Here is a 21001-nt window from a genome sequence, read left to right as displayed (position 1 = left end):
AAAAATACTCATCATACATCGTTGAAACGTTGCATGCATGTTGCATAGGCCAAAGGGCATCCGCCGGTAAGCAAAAGTGTCGTAGGGGCATGTAAAGGTGGTCATCTCCTGCTCATCCTTGTGTATGGCTATCTGGTTATACCCTGAATAACCATCTAAAAAATAATGATATGCATGCCCTGCTAACCTTTTTGACATCTAATCAATGAATGGTAGGGGAAAGTGGTCTTTATGTGTGATGGCATTGAGCTTGCGGTAGTCAATACACACTCTCCATCCCGTTTACACACGTCGAGGTACCAACACGTTATCATCATTCTTTACCACTGTAATTCCTAAACGTTTGGGAACTACCTGCACAGGACTAACCCACTTGCTGTCAGAAATAACATAAATTATACTTGCATCGCGAAGCTTAATCACTTTTTTCTTGAAAACTTCTAACATAGAGGGAAGATTCAGTCGATGTTGAGCTTCTCTTGTTGGCGTAACTCCCTCCTCCAAATGTATCCTGTGAGTGCACAGAGTGGGACATATTCCCTTGATATCTACTACTGTCCATCCAACTGCTTGCTTGTACTCCTTAAGAACAGTCAATAACTTCTTCTCTTGCAACTGTGAGAGCTTTTGAAAAAATTATGATTGGTAAAATTTCACCATCTCCGAGAAAAACATACTTCAAAATGCTCAAGTAGAGGTTTGGGCTCTAACTCGGGCGCTTCCGAATAGATGGAGCAAGTACGTTAGTTGAAACCAGAAGAGGAATGAGTTTACGAGACATACCTGTCATGTATGGCAAAGATTCAAATGCGTCCTCCATTGCATAATAAGCCTCCTCCATCTCAAGGTCTTCAACTGATGCAATCTCAAATACAGGCTCAAATTCCACAGGTTGAGGAATTTCCTCAATAGATTGAACCGGTTATGCTGAAACTTTCTTTTTACCAGCCATTTTGATGACTTTTCGCATGGGGTCCTCCTCCAATGAGTACTGAATGAACTCTTGCACAAAACTCTCAAAAAAATCAATAGAACAACAAGAGTACTTATCATCAGTATTTGGGTGCTTGAGGGATTCAAAGATGTTGAATTTAATCTTTTCTCTAGCTATTTCCATGCTAAGTGAACCTTCATAACAATCAATTTTAGTGCGAGTTGTTCTCAAGAATGGTCTACCAAGAATCAATGGTATCTCAGAGGGCACTTGTTCACCTTCCATCTCTAATACAAGAAATCCGCTGGAAAAATCAAATTACCAACCTACACTAGCACATCTTTTATATTACCTCTAGGGTAACAGTTAGATCGATCTGCAAGTTTAATGGTTATCCCAATAGGCAAAAGTTCTCCCATATTCATTCTATCATACACAACATATGACATTAAATTTATGGAAGCACCTAAATCAAGAAGAGCACCAGTAAACATGTGATCACCAATAGTGCATGGAATAGTGAAACATCCCGGATCACCTAACTTTGGTGGTAACTTTTTTTGCAGCACAGCGGACACCCTCTCACTCAAGGCAACTATTTCGGTTCCTTTGAATTTTCTCTTTAAAGTGCACAAGTCCTTGAGAAATTTTACATACTGAGTAATTTGCTTGATCTCATCCAACAATGGAATATTCACCCCAACCTTCTTGAAGACGTATAGGATCTCCTTGTCTCTTTCCTCCTTCACTGGTTTTTGTAACCTGTTAGGAAAAGCCACATTAGTGATAATCAAATGTGAGGTTAAGGGACATACCAGAGCTGGTTTCGGTCTTGACTCAATGTTTGTTCTAGGTGCATTCTCAACAGGTTGAGAGAATTCCTCAACAGATTGAGTTGGGGTGCCCAGATTGACTTTTGATGGTTCCTCAGGCATAATCTGATCTAATAAAGGTTCTTCCCAATTTTTTCTTGGCTTCTTGACCAATGGAGCTACATCCACCACCTTCCCACTTTTCAAAACCATTGCATTGACTTCATGATGACCCTTAGGATTAGGAAGAGTATTGCTGGTAAGTCATCTTGGGTTGACTTGTGCAAGAGTTTATTGGATTTGACTCATTTGGCACTCTAACAAGTCAATTGCATTCCCTTGTTGCTGAGTGGTGGACTTGATCTCTTGGCGAAAGGCACTGCTTTCCTCTCTTTCTTTTTTGCTATCAAACATCATTTGTTGCATCATAGCTTCCAAAGTTAAAGTTCCTATTGATGTCTAACCTGGAGCATGTTGTTGTTGAGGGTACACGTCTTTGGCCAAATTCCTGCACATCCCCTACAGGTTGTCTTTGTTGGAATCCAGGTGGAGTAGTCGAAGGATTGAGCACATTATTGTTTCAGTAGCTAAGGAAGGAATGATCTTTATTCCCATTATATGTGTTGGGTTGCCTATAAACAAAATTCACATCCTCCTCTTGGGTGTCTTCCTCATCTGCTATGCACTTAGGCCAATCTTCTGCAAGGTGGTTCTCAGCTAAAAAAAAATAGTACACACCACTTGAGATGCGGCAACGATTGCTTTCTCATTCACCTTCATAGCACTAGCAATTAAGGCAATGTCATTCTCCATAGATATCAATCTCTTCTCTATGGCTTCATCTATGGTAATAGCATTCCAGGATCTTCTGTTGGTACCCATAGATCGGTATTTGGACTGAAACTGTCTTGAATTTTCTGCTTGATTCTCCACAATTTCCTTATCTTCAGCTCCAATCTGATTCCACCAATTTCCTTCACAAGATGAGTCAAGTGGGTGATCATGTAGGAAGTGAATGATCATGGAAGAAATATGTGATGACAAGGTAATGATGGACCTAGAGGTGATGATTATACCATAAATCAAATCAGATTTCTGGATAATATATGTGTAGATTTTTGGACAATGGGAAGCCATGATTTTGTGAGAAAGAGAGAAAACATGATGTAGTTAAATCTCAATTAAAAAGATGGGATCCAGTTGTGATAGAATAATGTGTTGCTCCTTCCTTGCGCCTCCATAAAATTAGCCCAAAAATAAGTGGTGGTGCTTGGAAAATTGCCGGAATTTCATATTTTTATCTTCTTGTCAAGATATTCGAGTTAGATATTGAATTTCCCTCTGTTTCTTCTCTCTTCTTCTTTATTCCACTTCAAAATACCTAAAAACAAATAAAGTTAATTAAAATATAAAAACGTTACAAAATAGCTAAGTAAAAAGAATAATTAACACAATAAAAGTCACATAAATATGTGACTATCAATACGAAAATAGATACTATTCTTATATGTTGGTCATGTCTCACTTATATAGTTAAAGGACAGGATATCAAACTAAGAATAAGATATCATTCTCTTCCGTTGATCGTGTCCCTTTTATATAATTAAAAGAGATGATACCTGAATCATAGAATAGACTACCCCGCTAGTCTAAATAAAATCACGAAGTACGGTTCCCAACCGTATAAAATAAATATAACTCAAAATAAGCAAATAAAATAAACAAAATAATTAGAATTATATACTTTTCTGAAATTCCCATTTTCGGTAATTTCTCAATAAATCGTATATTTCCGGAAATCTAATTTATGAAAGAACTACCAAAATAAAATCACAATTTCTTAGAAATCAAATTTCCAAATAATTACTCGTAAATCAAAATTTAATTCCAAGATAATAAATAACTCAATAATCATGCATGTATATATTTAAAAATAAATGTCCGCTCACAGTAACCAACTACGTCAAGTGTCGGTCTTCTTGGCTTGAGCCTCCTCACGTCTTGTTTAAGAGACATTTATATAATTAATTTCTATAATTTGTGAAAAAAAAGTGACTAAATCATCCTACCCTTCACTGAAAATTTTCCAACTTCCTCCACAATCTCCGTACACTCCTCAACCATTAAACGACTCGAAAAGTTGTCGAAAACATCTCCGGTACGGCTGTAACCACCCCTAGCACCGCCAAAAGTAGCGGCCAGCCGCCTCTACTCTGACCAACACTAATGGCTACCAAATTTCAACACCACAACCTAAACAACATTCCTAACAACTTTCTAAATAGCATTAACAACCAATTTTTACTCCACAAGGTCCAATTAAACATAAATCGAAAATTCCCAAATCATAAACCCTATAAATTTAAATCGCCGATTCTCCATGCACAAACCGAATTAGATCAAATATTTTGGAGGGTTTTCTACGCACATTATAAGCTTTAAAAAAGCTAAATATTTCTACTTATGGTGGCCGGATGGGCAAGTTCTGTCGAAGGAGGAAATAGACAGCCGTATCTTCCCGGTGCGATGTTGCCTAGACGGCGGCTTAAGAGGCTACGACACCTACCAAGGATGAACGACGACATTCCAAGCTCCAAAATGTGACTGGTGCGGCGACCTCGTTTGGCCGGATGACAGAGAACCAGTGCTGCTACAGTAACGAGGTGCGGGGCTGCTGCGTCTCTCTCCTTTTTTTTAACCTCTTTCCCAAAATGGAAATTTACCCATATATATAAAACCTCCACCGTAAATAGTAATTTCCAAATCGGTTTTCTTTCCGACGAACTCCGTTTCAAAGACCAAACACTCAAACTTAAAAAGATATCGAATTAGGCTGTAAGTCATATGTAGGCTTAAAATAATAAATGCAACTAAAAGATTCGGGTCGTATCAACTATAATACCCCGAAATTTAGTATTTACTATTTAGTACTTTAAGGTTATATTAACTTAGAATTAATTCAGTTTTTATTCTAATATTTCTCTTTAGAAACCAATGATGCTAAGGTACATACTTTCAAAGATAGATAATTTTTTTTTGTAAGTATTAGACCATGATTTGAATACGTTAACTTACATTCTTGCGTATACTCGATACTTTGTAATCGAGTTTAAGACCAATACTAATAGTATTATTTTATGTATTATATTAGTATTAGATAGAGCAAATATATTGAAAACTTTATGAAAGGAATATACTAAATTCATTTACTTTTTAGAATAACAGATATAAATGTGTTTGTTATATCTACATATATATATACAATCTTTATGTCAATATTTTTTTAACCTATCTGATTTATTTTTATGTTTTATCTCATCACACTGTTTTTTTTCTTTGCCAACAACCACACTAACTAGCTAGGCCATCACTCAATATTAATTATTGAGAATGGTAGGTGAGAATTGAACTTTTGTGTTTTTTCTTGGCTTATTTATAGTTGTGAGTTGCCTCAAGTTTTCTTCACACTTCAAAATCAGAAATCATGCAAGTCTAGAGTTCTCTTAGTTGATAGAAAACTCAATCATCCAATGTTTCTCAAGCTAAAATTCTAGCCTTCACTCTTTCTCTCTTAAACAAGTTTCTTCTTTACTAAAGTAATTCAATTTTGGATCCACATCAAAATCTTTATTTCACATCTGAAACTTCAAGGTAAGTATATCTTACATCCTTATAATCTTTTCCCTCTTTAGATTTATTAAAGGGCATAGCTAAGGAAAAAATGAAAAAGACCATGTTTTGGTAAGAGCTATATTTTCGTATTTTATACCATCTGAGTTTGTCCAAGATAACAATAGCATTAAATTCCTCATGAAAAATGCTTCAATTTTAGGCTTTTGAATCAATCAAAAATGTTTAGAAATGAAGAAGTTATGGTAATCAAAGTTAGAGTTAATAAACTCATTAAAAATCTTTTGTAGCACTCACAACTGAAAAAACTCATATCTCACTCATTTCTTAACCATTTTTCACAAACTTTATATCAAATTAAAGTATAAGACCTCTATTTTTAATCTGGAAAGTTTAATAAGAAATGATAAAACTTTTGTTACAAGTAGAATATGTAGACATCTAATATAATAACTTGATGACCGATTTCTGCACTGCTACTGTGTCTGAACTTTTTTGGAATCAATGACTTTGAACTGGACCGTATGACTTATTCTATTAGATTCTTATGAAAAATCCTTGAACATAGACTCCTCACTTGCCTAATTTGGACGTTTATTGATTGAGTTATCGATACGAAAAATTGACGGACTTTGACACTATTATTTGGATGACAATTGCTACTTTGAACAAGGAATTTCCTCATTATGGGATAAATGACTATTAATCCTTTGACTACTAACTAATGTTATCTAATTACTTTTAATTTAAATTACATTTACTTTATTTGCATATTTACTTTCAAGTTTATTAACATGTTTATTTCATGCATACCTTGAGTTATTGATAAGTATTTATATCTTGATGTAAGATTATATATATATATATATATATATTTTAGTATTTAAATATTGTCTTAATTACTAAATTTTGTGATATTTTATTGACATTATTGAGTTGGAGGTGTGAAACCGGGTGATTAGTACTACCCCATACTTAAATGAATTGATGGTAAAATTTTTTTGTGTTTTGTGAGTTAGTCTTGGGCCCTAGTCCCTACAAATAGTGCACTATTATACTCATAGGAGAATTGACCTTGAGTATACATACTTTGGTGTTGGTCTCGGTATGCTCAGGCTTATCCGTGTTTTGGAAAAACGTGAACCCTAACATGTGACTTTGTGATTAATTACTAGTTTTCTTGATAATTCACACAATTGATTGAATATATTGATGTTGATATGTATATCTATATGCATAAGTAAGAATTTGTGTGACCAAATACACCTGGTTCTTGGTACATTTTTACTTGGTTGTTCATATTTGAATTTCTCATTAGCCAAATTATTATAAGAATGTATTATGTACTTATTGGGTTTGTGTTACTCATGATGCTACACAATCGTATTTTCAGGTAATGAGTAGATGTTTGGTAAATATGATGAAGCTACTAAATAAAATGACGGATCCGCTGTATTGTAAAATAACTATGATTTTGTTTCTTAATAAAAGTATTATTCAGACATATATTTATCTCAGTTTTATTAAGTAACTTTTATTAGTTTTAAGGTCACACCTCTAATTCGGGAACCATATTTCCATATAATAGTGGTCTCGGATTTGGGGGCGTGACATCAACGGACGAATCCGGAGCTGAGAAGCTCTCTCTATATATATATATATATATATATATATATATAACCAATGATAGTTGTGACTTGTGAGGATCCACTCTTTAGATGAGTGTTTCGAATGAGGATTACTAAGTTGAGGACTTGCTGATGACTTCTTTGTTCGATGTTGATGTTAATTTTATATACACATCTCGATTATTTAGCTTTTAAATATAAATGAGTTGATAAACTCGGCAAATTTTCATTGAAATTGAAAATTGTAAAGACATTTATGCTTGTAATTTACCTTAATGTACTTTAATTATTTATGTTTGAACATTTTGGTTCGTCCATTAAAATGATGTAGTTTGATACCTTAATTAATATAAATAAAAATCTTATAAAAGTAATATTTTTATATTAAAAATGTAGATATAATGACGGTTAAAATGCTTAAATGTGAGCGAAAAGTAGATCTAATAATTGATAAATTTTTTAAAAAAATTCAAACTAATTCTGAACTTAATGGTGCATTGAAAATGTTCACCACTATTCAGTACCAATATTTCATTGTAGATTTTTTGCCTCGAGCCGATTAACCCAAGACTGCAGACTCCATCCATTCTAAGCAATAATAATATAAAAATCATACATGCACTTGTGAAATTCAAGCAAATCAAGACAAATTTGGTAAATACAATACAATGAAATCTGGCTGAATCTATGTGGAGTTGAAATAATCTATGAATTTTCAGAATCTATTAATTATAATAAATCAATCAGAATTATTTAAAATCAGAGTTAAATACACCCTAAATTGTTCACATCATCTAAACATAGCACAATGGACTGCAGCCTTGCCAAGCTGCACACAGCTTTCAAAGGCACGTGGGAATGAGTTGAGTGCATAAATAAAACATCCCAGATGCCAAAGAAGAAGAAAAATCAGAAGACGATGAGCAGCCAACCGGGGCGGAAGGAAGCACCAACACAACTCGACCCGACTCCAAACAGCTAATTTCTGCAACACAAAGTTTGATATCTTTACACGTATATTTGACTGACTACAACTTCTTATTAATTATTTGATTTGATTTCAAAGAAAATTGAATGAATGGCCTCCTTCCCTCCCTTCCCCTCTTTCAGCCTTTGACAGTTCCTTTTCATTTTTTAACTCTTTTCCTGTTTCTCTTAAAAGCCTCAACTCACAAGCACTCTTCTCAATAACCTAAACCCCAAACCCATCTCTCTCTCTCTCTCTCTCTCTCTCTCTCTCTAACAGAGGAATCCAAGAGAGGAAAATAAAAAGAACCCAGCTCTGCTCTTGCTCTTGATCTCTCTCCTTTTCCCCCATCTGGGTTTTGTTCCCATAAACCTCTCTCTCGCTTCGAAACCAGCCCGGATTGGAAAGTTGAACAGGGGTAGATAAAGTTCGAAGCTTTATCAGAAGACAATGGTGCGCTATCAGCGATGTCCTCAGTGGAGAAAATGGGAAAAACATATAGACGAAGATGAAGAGCAGACGTTTCTCATGGAGTTTGCCAACTCTGGTTATTACAAAAGATCAAGCCCCAAGCTTCTATATCTTCTCTTCATTTCTCTTCTCTCTTGCAGCTTCATATTAGCTCCTCATCTTTTCAGTTCCAGCACCACTTTCTCTCTCTTATGTAAGTTGCTGTCTCTCACCCTGAAGTTTTTTCCCCTTATTTTGCTTCTTTCCAATTGTTTTCTCTGTTCTGGGTTATATGGGTATGTTTCTAATGGTGGATCTTTTACGTTTTGTAGATTCAACACTAATAGAAGATGAAGGGCTTGCATCTGATATGAATATAAATGCTCCCCTGTGTTCGGCTATCTCTAATGGTAAGTACTCTGTTCCTCACTTTCTATAATTGATTCGTTTCTGTGATCAATTTTTATCTTTCAGAATATTTTTCGAACATGACAATTTTCTCAAAGTGTTCCTCTTGATTGTTAATATTCACTGCTAAGTGCTCCTTTTGGTGCCTCAGAAAGATTCCATGAAACAGAGTGTTGAAAAGTTTGATTCTTAATTCTAATAAAATTGCGTGCTTTGGCTTTGTTGAGTAATGCTTCATATTTGAATTTCCTTCTGTCTATGTTCTTTGGGTTTCTCAGTGATAGAGCTTTGTAATTAATTTGAAGTTGAATCATTTCCCTCTCTCATTTGTCTTGAATCTGATCAGGTTATAAATCTTATGATAAAGTTCAATGCTTTTATTCGGTTTAAGTAATATTAAATGTAGTTTCTTTCTGTGTGCAGGAGCCATATGTTGTGATCGAAGCAGTATTCGCTCAGATATTTGTATCATGAAAGGGGATGTGAGAACCCAGTCTACTTCATTTTCAATCTTTGTCTTTGGTTCTGAAGACAGAAGTAGCTCCAAAAGTCGGTTTTCAGGTATTCTTGTGGATAATGAAGATGGGGAAAATCAGGAACTCCAACATGAAAGGATCAAACCATATACCCGGAAATGGGAAACTAGTGTGATGAACACCATTGATGAATTACACCTCATTGCAAAGAAAGACAGTACTCTAGACCTGTACGAACAACAGTGTGATGTCCAGCATGATGTTCCAGCTGTCTTTTTCTCAACTGGGGGCTATACCGGTAATGTTTATCATGAATTCAATGATGGGATTCTGCCATTGTATATTACGTCCCAGCATTTCAACAAGAAGGTTGTGTTTGTCATTCAGGACTATCATAAGTGGTGGGTCATGAAATATGGAGACATTCTTTCACAGCTATCTGATTATCCACCTATAGACTTTAGTGGAGATAAGAGAACTCATTGCTTTTCTGAGGCCACTGTTGGTCTGAGAATTCATGACGAGCTCTCTATTGATTCTTCACTGATGGAGAGGAATAAGGACATTGTTGATTTCAGGGATCTCCTAGACCGAGCTTACTGGCCTCGAATTAGAGGCCTCATCCAAGATGAGGAACGAGAAGCACAGGAGAAGCTTTCGGTGTCTCCCGCATTTGAAAGCTCCTTCGAATTCAATAGGGGAGTGCAAGAAGATAAACTTTTGAAGAAGCCTAAACTGTTAATCATATCTCGGAATGGATCAAGAGCAATAACTAATGAAAATCTATTGGTGAAGATGGCTGAGAAAATTGGTTTTGAAGTGGAGGTTTTGCGACCAAACCCCACGACAGAGTTGGCAAAGATTTATCGCGCACTTAATGGGAGTGATGTCATGATTGGAGTTCATGGTGCGGCTATGACTCATTTCCTTTTCATGAAGCCTCACTCTGTTTTCATCCAAGTTATTCCTCTTGGAACTGAATGGGCAGCGGAAGAGTATTATGGGGAACCTGCAAAGAAGCTTGGCTTAAAATACATTGGCTATCAAATTCTCGCAAGAGAGAGCTCTTTGTATGGCAAATATGACAGAGATGATCCTGTTCTTCGAGATCCACAGAGCGTAAACAAAAAAGGATGGGAGTACACAAAGAAAATCTATCTTGATGGGCAAACTGTGAGACTAAACCTTGGGAGATTTCGGAAACGTTTGGTTCGTTCTTATGATTACATGTTCAGTAGAATGAACCAGCGTCCGCATCTACAATATTCACAGTGATTCAAAGGTCTACTGATTCGTTACCTTACATAAATCATTTTGAATGTTGTAGATGGTATAAAATGGCTATGCTAGAAAGATTTCTTTGTTCTTGGTAGAAATTGTTGAACATACACACGACCTCTGTACATCATGCATTGGAGAAAGAAACTTAGTTTTGGTAAATACTTGTGTTCTTCTAGGCAATTTTTTCTTTTAACTGAATATGTTACTAATTTGATTTTTTGATTTGTTACTACAATAGTAAAACCGTGCCTCAAACTTTTGTTTCTTTCTGCATTTTTAGTGAATTATTGTTTGATTAATCCTAGAAGTTTTCACACAAGCTCTCTTGAGTCTTGTCAAAGAAAGCATTTTTCTTGTCTGGTACTTGCGATTTGTCAATAACAAACTTACCACTTGGGAATGGGATCCCCAAGAATTAAGCAAATCAAAACCACTTAGCATCTCTGGTTTGGTTTTCCACACCAATGGGAAATCGGACATTAAGATTTCCCAAAACAATTACCGAGACTAAGTTGGATTTGTTTAGGGTAACATCTACAGATTAGTTTGATATACTAAATTATGCGTAGGCAGAATGGTTTATAATACTAGATAGGGCATCGAGACTAAGTTGAATTTGTTTAAAGCAACAACTATCCATACATCAAGTAGAAAAAAAATTGATATACTAGATTAGACATCAAGTAGATTAGTTCATATACTAGATTGACTTGATAAACTAGCCGGACTAGGGACTACCGATACGTTAAATATACGGTAGAATTTTCCTTATTTTGTTGTGTTATACTCTGGGATAATCCTGCAAATAAATGTCGATTGACCAAAAACAAAGTGCATCTTCCAAATTGTCAGATGTAGATCTCTGTTGTATGCATTATCTTTAGGCACAAGTGACCGTTGCCATATTTGTGTGTTTCGTGTTTGGCAAAAAACCACACATGGCACACGAGTGTGTTGTCTGCGTCTGTTTGGCAAACAACCAAAACAAGTCGATGACAGGTCAAGCAAAAAATCTATCTAACCTTTTGGGATCTACATGATAACATAGAAACGTTCTCATAACTCTCCATGTGAAGTGTTTGAGTGGGAATGCATTATTGCAACTGGACCAAAATGATGGGAGGAGAAGAAGCAGAAATCTGGAAAACAGAAAAAAGGGTTCTGCTACTTGATCTATCTTCACCATGATGAGCACATTTATTTTCGATTATGCAGAGAAGAAGAAAATGATGATTGCAGTGAGGTTCATAAACAAAGACTTTTGTGTGTCACATGATATAGAGCTGGCTCATGAGGGATTGATCAGAGTACTGAATGGTTCCAAACTCAACCTAATAAAGAAAAAGAAGTATGCACCAAAAGCTCCACAAGGAGGAAGATAATGCACAAATGGACCATGAACCCACATGGCCACTGCCATGGTATGAATAGTATTCCTAGTTGTAGAACATGGTTATCTACATAGATAGTGATAGCCCTCACTTGGTTTGTTATCTATTAGGGAACCAGTTTATCAGTGTTTCAATATATTTTTTGGGTCATTATTTGTATTTTGTTTTTAGGTTTTTGCATTAAAGAAAGAAGAAATTATTGCAAAATGGTCATTTGAAGGTTGAAATGATAAAAAAACCTTTATTTACCTCGTGATAAAAAAATCCATTTTTTGTTTAAGAAATGATAAAATGGAGTTGTTTTTATTATTTACTTAGACCATAATACCATTTCTTTTTATTTTTACCTTATTTCTCTCCTAAGTCCTAACAATATTTTGATTTCTCTCTCTCTCTCTCTCTGTTACATTCATGAATTGGAACATGACAATATATTGGGATTTAAAAGGAGATTAGCAAGTGAACAGAGCGATTAGGTTTCGCTCAGACACTCACTAACTTGAACAATTGAATAAAAAGTTCGACAAGACAAACACGTTCACGAATAAATAAAAACTCTTTACATTTCCGCGAAAATAAATAAATAAATACAACAAGAATGCGGAAGGTAGTGTTAATGCCACCGGCCCAAATTGAAGAAGTAGACAACCCAATTTTTTTATACAAAAGTGGCAAGAATAACTAAATAAACAACCTCGGAAAACTTTACTCAAAAACATTGTAGAAACATCATTAGTAGTATAAGCAAGCAGAGTATCGTTAAAAGATGAGGATCTAATGCCATGATAGATGAACAAATAATTAAGGATTCGGTTTAAAGATTTTGGATTTTGGTTTTCAAAATAAAGAAAAAATAAGACATAAAATAATTATACATATATATACATGGTCAATCAATCTACACAGAAAATAACCAAAAGCCCAAGCAAACTGAATTTTGGAGTTCCCAACCCCTCCGAAGTCATTGAGCCACTAAAAGGCCTCATGTTAGATGGAGGTGGGAATGTATATATAAGCCACATCACCCCCTCTCTATTGGCCGATGTGGGATATTACAATCCACCCCTTTAGGAGTCCGACGTTCTCGTCGGCACACTCGGACCATATGGCAGAGTGGCTCTAATACCAAATTGTCACATCCCGGGACCGCTCCGCTGTAAAACGATATTGTCCGCTTTGGGCATAGCCTTCACTGTTTTGTTTCTAGGAGCTCACGAGCAACTTCCCAGTAGGTCACCAATCCTGAGATTACTCTAGCCCGAACAAGCTTAACTTCAGAGTTTCCATCCCCTCCGAAGTCATTGAGTTCTCAAAAGGCCTCGTGTTAGATGGAGGTGAACATGTACATATAAGCACATCACCCATTTTCCGTTGGCCGATGTGAGATATTATAATCCACCCCCTTAGGTTTTCGACGTCCTCATCAACACACTCACACCATACCGCAGAGTGGATCTGATACCAAATTGTGACATCCCGAGACCGCTCCGCCGTAACACGATATTGTCCGCTTTTGGCAAAACCCTCACAGTTTTGTTTTTGGGAGCTCACGAGCAACTTCCCAGTAGGTCACACATCCTGAGATTGCTCTAACCCGAGCAAGCTTAACTGGCTTCGGAGAGGATGAGAACTCATTCCCTCCGAAGCCATTGAGCCCCGAAAAGGTCTCGTGTTAGATGGAGGTGAGCATTTACATATAATGCACATCACCCGCTCTCCGTCCAACAAAGTTTAGTGACGTGCACAGGTAGACTTATGATTCTCATAAGGATTGAACTTTAAATGCATATCTTCTTTCTCCTTTAATTCTGATTTGTTTTGCAGATTTTATCGTCAATTATACTTTGGAAATTCATCTCCAACATGGATTTGCACTATTTGAGCTCGGCTACTTATCTCTCCATGTCCATATTAGATTCGCCTTTCCTGAAAAGAATAGGAAAGTGAAACTTGTGTTTCTTTCACAAAGATAGCACATAATTGAACTAAGATCCTCCCTTAACACATAGATCGACTCAATGACTCAAAAAAAATAAAAATAAAGGATAAACAAGAGTTAGAATGAGGTAAGTAAGCTTTATAAGCGTAGCACTTTGTGCTCATATCAACGTGCTTATATAGGGTTTCCATTTTCGGAAACCCTCTTCTCACCTCACCCCGCGCCTCCCTTTCTCCTTCTCTCTCTTCTCTCTCTCCCTCCCCGAGCCCTCTCTCCTTCTCCGAGAAAATTCGTCCCCGATCTCACATCTCCGAGCGACGTGGTTCTCACCGCCGGCATCTACGCCCTCGCCAGTTCGACTCCTCCGAGCAAGACTCGATCCATCTCCTAGCCGTGAAGCCTCGCCGCTCCTCACTCGAACCAAGCACAGCCAGTCCAAGCTCTCCGACGAGCTCCGATTCTTCTGAGGCCGGGAATAGGTGAGGTTTCGATTAAATTGGTTGTTGTCATTATTGTTTGTGTGATTTTGGGTTGTTTTGGCTGGATTTGAGGAGGATATAGAAGAGATCGGAGTAGGAGGAGGAGGGGGAGGATACCGCCGCCTTAGGCGGCGCGTGGAGGAGGTAGGAGGCGGCACGAGGCCGTGGAGAAGAAGAGGGGAAAGAAAGGAGAGGATTTGGGGCGGCGGTGGTGTGCTACGCGCCGATGTCAGAGTAGGCGTGTGGGCCCCACGCGCTGCCACAGTGAGTGGCGCGTGTACCCCACGCGCCGTCACATGCGGCGGCGCGTGAACAGTGAATTCATAAACAGTAATTTTGTAAAAATTTATTTTTACGTACTGTAAATGTAAAAATGATTTATGTATGATAAATGTGAATTTATTTTACATACGGTAATTGTAAATTTAAATTACGTACAGTAAATATAAAAATAATTTCGGAAGGGTAAATCGTAATTATTATTTACTTAGACAGTATTTACGATTGAATAGTATGCATACGTACATAAATACGTAAATAGTATGTACTCGTACATGAATACGTAATTGATATCTATTTGTACAATAATACGTGAATTGTAACTAGGTGAACAATACTTTCGTAAAAACCAGAAATGGCTTAACAGTAAAATATTATTACTGTTTCGGCATTTAAGGTTTTACGTAACGATTCTAAATTCACTTCTTATCTTTTCAAGGTGATCGATACTTCAAGTAAAGGATTCACATTGGAATCGTGGAAAATTCGCTCAGGATTATAAGGTGAGTAAAATATCACAATGACGAATCTACCCTTGTGGAGATTCATGAATATTGCTAAAGTTTAAAGAATGAACTATGATATGTATTTGATATAGTGGATTGTGTATGTGTATAAATGGTAAATAGGTACATATATATGGTTTGCTATATTATATACTGTCGTAATTTCTGTTGTGAAAAAGTTCATTTTGGTGTTGAGATTTATATAAGAGCATGTTGATTTGATTTGTACAATATAATGGGATGATTATTGTACGTGGTTTTAACATTGAGTTTTGTTAAAACGTTTTATGTCTTTGGACGTGTTTTCTGACTTCAGACCAGTCTTCGGACGTGTTGGCATGTTGGAACCTAGCCTTTGGCCGGGCGAAAGTTACGATACAGTTCGAGCTTTAGTCTGTTTTCCGGGGGTACTGCATAAGTGGTAACAAATGGGTTATCGGCTTATGAGTACCCATATTTTGGATATTGGGTAGCAGGTGGTTGACCAATGTCGGCGGCGTACTATCATGAGGGGTAACAGAGGTGTACCAGCTCTCATGAGTACCCGTATTATAAATGCATTTGGGTGAACAGAGAGGTTGCCTAATTTCTCATGAGCATATACATTTTCATTTTATTAGACAACCAGATGGGCTGTCTAATGACTCATGAGTGCATTTATGATTGATGTTTTGTGTGGAGTTTCGTATATATTGTTATGCGAGTTATATTGTTGTTTTACTCATACGAGCTGCAAATCTTACCGGGTTTGTGTTTACAATCCTAGTGCACCTATTCGATGGTGTAGGGAATAATTCCGCAGGTGTGGATTAGCGGAAATCGACGGATAACTCGGAAGACTTGAAGTCGTTTTATTTTATTGTATGGTGAGGATTTGTGAGGATTTTTACATTTCCATTTGATATAATGTTGAATTATAAATTTAGTTTGTAATAATCGATTTGACTGAGTTGTACTTTGAACTCAGTAATGATCCGCTGTGACCTTAAAATGATTTCGATGTATTGAGATTGTTTTAGAGTTTTTGGGAACATCTAGCAGCTAATGGTAATTGGGAACAACTCAACTTGACTGGCTAACAATTCAAGAACAATGTGAACTGACGTCACTGATATCATTTGAAGAAGTTGTTCGTCAACCGTATTTAACCCATGAATACATTGAGCCAAAACAGCACTGGTTGGCAGGGTAGTTTGAATCGTCTGCCAGAGCAGCACATTTTGCCACTCATGAATATATGGAACAAAAAGTTCTGAATGAGACTCATTCCAGTAGAGATTTAGATAAAATTCGTTGATCAGCGGTGAGAATTAAAGCTCGGAAAATGAACATTATAATTGATGGGGTTGCCAGCTTACAAGATTATAAGGAAAATTTAATGTCTACATGTCCAAAAACAATGACTATATATTCAATATGTTGATTACTAAAGAATGAGTTGTTGATTTGTGATCAATGATTTAAAAGGCTAAGGTGTAGCCAAAGCATTTTTGGAAGAGCCTCACCAAGGCGTAAGCTTTATGTATGAATTCATATACTTGTGCATTGATTAATATTATATGTAATCTTATATATAACATGATTTGTAACCAAAATATACATGATAAATGGTTATTCCTTCATAACAAATACATATCAAAACCATGTAATTAATTAAATCACCTTGCATAACATAAATCTATATATTAAAGTACTAACTAGTCTTGAAATATAAAAACAAAACAAGAACAATGTTTGAACTAGCTTCAAACTTCAAAATCGTCATCATCATCAATTACCATTTAAATCATGATCATCACCTCCAACAATATCATCTCCAACACCAACATAAGTTTAAAAGAGCGGATTGGTAGATGTGGTATTTCTAAAGTCTCAATCTCAAAATCTAAAAGATCCGGTCAAAAAAAAAAATAGTTTTTTAAATAAAAACTGTATTAAAAAAAATCTTAAACTATAAAAAAAAATATTTTTTTGAGGCCTTCGCCTTTCGCGCCTCAAAATGCGCCTTGAAACGTCTTTCGCGCCTTGGTGCGTCGTTTGTGCCTCGGCGCCTAGACAACTAAGGCTAAGGCCTTTTAGCCAACGCCTTGAGGCGCGCATGAGGCGCGCTTTTTAAAACATTGTTTGTGATAATGGCAAACCCTAAGTTATAGGTATTTCTATAGTTCTCCATTTTGCATTCCCTTCAAATCTGTAGGTTGAAGGTTCAAGTCATGGCAGAAGATAGTGCAACTGCGAATCGAAGGCAAAGGAGTGTGTAGTAGTGTCACAGAAGCTAATACTTCCTGGCCAATAAAGATCAAACTCTCAACGGATCAGATGCGTTGGGACAGCCTCAAAATATTACCCTAAAAGGACTTACAAGAGCACATTATAGGAAAGATGAGCGAGGCCAGCCGCAAAGCATTAGATTCGTGGCTTCCTGTTGAGATGTTGATGTATGATGTTGATACTTGTGAAACTTACAATATAGAGTTGGCAAAGAAGAAGGCCTTTTGGTTTGAACCAACTCCTTATTATGACCAGAAGAAAATAATGTTGAAGGTACAGCCTTGTTCCGATCTGAAGAAGGCAAGGGAAGAGTTTGCTTATTCCATCGAGCCTTTTAGACAAATTGTGAAGAAACGGAATCTTAGCTATGGCCAAGAGATTGGTTTGAGATGGTCATGTTGCCAACACATAGACAAACTTGAGTTTTCAGTTTTGTATGTACCAAGTCGAGATCCGCTGGACTTGCGCACCTTAAGAATTATATAGAGTAGTGATGGTTTCCCGTTCAACTACTTTTAGTTTAAATCTTAGTAATTCCAAGTCGATCATCAATTGGAAGTCCAAGTTCAAGAACAGGCTATCAGCATCCATGACCTCAACCTCAAATTCTAAAGCTCCGAATAAATTGGCGCGGCCAACCACTTTAATTGGGTTCGGCCTGTCTTCAGATCATGTACATCACCTTCTTCTACCTTAATTTTAAGGAATAAGGTTGGTTGGTACATTCCCATTATTGTATTGACTATAAGTCAATGAGTAAAGGTCAAGTAACCAGGAACTGAAAATTAATCACCATAGAACTAACCTAGCTCGGGATTACCCTCTCTGTAAGCATAGGATCTGAGGATGAGTCGATACTATTTACAGTATCATCTAATCATCTATCAACACATGTAAGATTCCCATCAACTGTCGTCTCTTGCAGCAAACTATGGACTCTACTCCTGATGTCAACGAATTGGTATTCTTGAGTGCCTGTCTGCCTGATGACTAGCTACATAGCAAAGCACTTAGGAGTGTAAGCCATATATAGATGACTACAGCATTTCTCACTTGTAAGAATTTCTAGAAGGTAATGAAGTTACTACATTCTAGTGTCTACTCCAAGAATTGCTGAGATCTATCTGTCAGAGCCTGGTCTACGTCCGAGCGTTAATGCCTGCAATTGGCGCCTCTAGAGTTGAAATTGCTTGCATATGTTTCACCATGGGGTAATTGTTAAGTGTAAATTGGTCAAAATAGGGTAATTGTTTTTGTTTAATTCGTTCTGATCACAATATATATCGCAACTCTCTCTCTCTCTCTCTCTCTCTCTCTCTCTCTCTCTCTCTCTCTCTCTCTCTCTCTCTCTCTCTCTCTCTCTCTCTCGTTTTTGTTTAATTCAATATGTTGATTACTAAAGAATGAGTTGTTGATTTGTGCTCAATGTTTTAAAAGGCTAAGGCGTAGTCGTGGTGTTTTTGGAAGAGCCTCACCAAGGCGTAAGCCTTATGTATGAATTCATATACTTGTACATTGATTAATCTTATATATAGTCTTATATATAACATGATTTGTAACCAAAATATACATGATAAATGGTTATTTCTTCATAACAAATACATATCAAAACCAAACAATTAATTAAATCACCTTGCATATCCATATATTAAAGTACTAACTAGTCTTGAAATAAAATAAAAAAACAAGAACAATGTTTGAACTAGCTTCAAACTTCAAAATCGTCATCATCATCAATTAAAATATCACCATTTAAATCATGATCATCACCTCCAACAACATCATCTCCAACACCAACATAGGTTTAGTAGAGCGGATTGGTAGAGGTGGTATTTCTAAAGTCTCAATCTCAAAATCTAAGAAATTAGGTCCAAAAATAGTTTTTTAAATAACAACTGTCTATTAAAAAAAATCTTAAACTATAAAAAAAATATTTTATTGAGGCCTTCGCCTTTCGCGCCTTGGTGTGCGTCTTTTGCGCCACGGCGCATAGAGAACTAAGGCTAAGGCCTTTTAGCCTACGCCTTGCGCCTTTTACGTCTTGAGGCACGCTTTTTAAAACATTGATTTTTATCTCTCATTCTTTATCTCAGTTCCCTAATATACGTTTTTTGTGTTGTTATAATTATTGTTGTTATCATTATTATCTATTGAGGATCAGACCTGTTGATCCAGTGTATTCGAAGTTCCACTACTTGATTGCTCTATCTGTCCTTGCAAGTGTTTTATAAAAGGGGGTGTGCAGGCTTATGATTTTTTTTTGGTGCACCATGATTTATTTCTATCCTTTGGATCTATTGACTATCGAAGCAGGTGGCCGTACATGTCAAGAGTAAACCAGTGTTACGAATGCCAGGCTAAACCTGCTCCCAAAACGTACCCGGTCTGCCCTTTAACGAGTACTCCATCAGAGGTATTGAGACAGCATGGTCTGTTTGAAGGTAAAGGGGTTGTTGGTAATATTGTCCCTGCTGTTGCAACAAAAAATGCAATTATTGAGACCGTCAAGGTGCTGCAAAATGACACAAAAAAATTACAGGTGTGTACAAAAACCACCCTGTCTTCTATTTAAATCGTGCTTCGTATTGCTGAGATGTTCCTTTATTTCTCTTCCTATTTTCAGTTTTTTTTTTTCAGACATTTTAAACAATCCATGTCTTTTTGTGGGTTTGTAATATCAATTTTTTAATCTACATGTATCAGCAATTATATCTGCACACCGTTGTATGCTCTCTCAGTCTTGCAACTGCACTCTTAACATCATATTTCTGGGCATCAAGGGGATAAGCCATGGTATCCATGCTCACATACTTGTTTAGAAGGCAAAGATTCTTCTACTGCATATTGTCTGAGGAGATCAAAACCATGTGATCTGGTACTCTGTCGCTGCCATTGCGTTATTTGCACTGTTCGTTATGTGTATAGGACTATTAGGGAGAATTCACTTTCAAAGTTTCAAGTCATTTAGTGTTTTCTTGTCTAAAAGAATATGATTTCTGCATATCGTCCTGCTCGAATATTGTGAATACATGCCTTTTATTTGATACAAATTTGATTTCTCAGAGGGGAATTTGATGAGGAGAAAGAACCTGATGGAATGGTCCTATCTGGATTGCCCCAAGCTACTTCTGTGGTGAAGGATGGCGAGGAGTCCAATGCTAAAGCTGGCAGCACATCAAGTGCTTCAGATTCGGAGGATGATAACTATAAAGAGGTTGAAACTACTCCTGGAAAGAAAAGGAAACAGTCTGAGGTTTCGGGCACAGATATGTCAAGTGTTGTTGGTGATACAAAAAATCACGGAAAATTGGAAGTCGACAATGAGATCTCGATAGGAAAGAGATCTCGATCAGGGGATTCGGAAAAGGACCAACATCACCTCAGTGAAAATCCAGACGACAGTGCTGCCGTAACCTGTCCGAGAACCGAAGGTATTTTCTTATGTTCTTATGTTAAAATTTATGTACCAAGCTTTTGTTTATGTACACCTAGATCTTTTTTAGAGTTCTCTTATGCCTGGAGAGCCTTTGGCTCCTTTTTGGGAGAGAAA

The 21001-nt window shown here is 36.7% G+C and overlaps 1 protein-coding gene across 1 annotated transcript; it reads left to right on the top strand.

The window, feature by feature from the left end:
• The first annotated feature begins 8250 nt into the window (after positions 1-8250).
• Positions 8251-10721, top strand: LOC126799385 (xylan glycosyltransferase MUCI21-like). Its single transcript, XM_050526583.1, has 3 exons — positions 8251-8635; positions 8754-8831; positions 9253-10721. Exons 1-3 carry the CDS (start codon positions 8422-8424, stop codon positions 10578-10580), a joined length of 1620 nt encoding a protein of 539 aa, XP_050382540.1. The 5' UTR covers positions 8251-8421; the 3' UTR covers positions 10581-10721.
• The last annotated feature ends 10280 nt before the right edge of the window (positions 10722-21001 follow it).

This window comes from Argentina anserina, chromosome 6, assembly GCF_933775445.1.
Source record: "Argentina anserina chromosome 6, drPotAnse1.1, whole genome shotgun sequence".
Taxonomy (NCBI): Eukaryota; Viridiplantae; Streptophyta; class Magnoliopsida; order Rosales; family Rosaceae; genus Argentina; species Argentina anserina.
The sequence above is the reverse complement of the archived record's forward strand: the minus strand, read 5'-3'. Positions and strand labels throughout refer to the sequence as shown.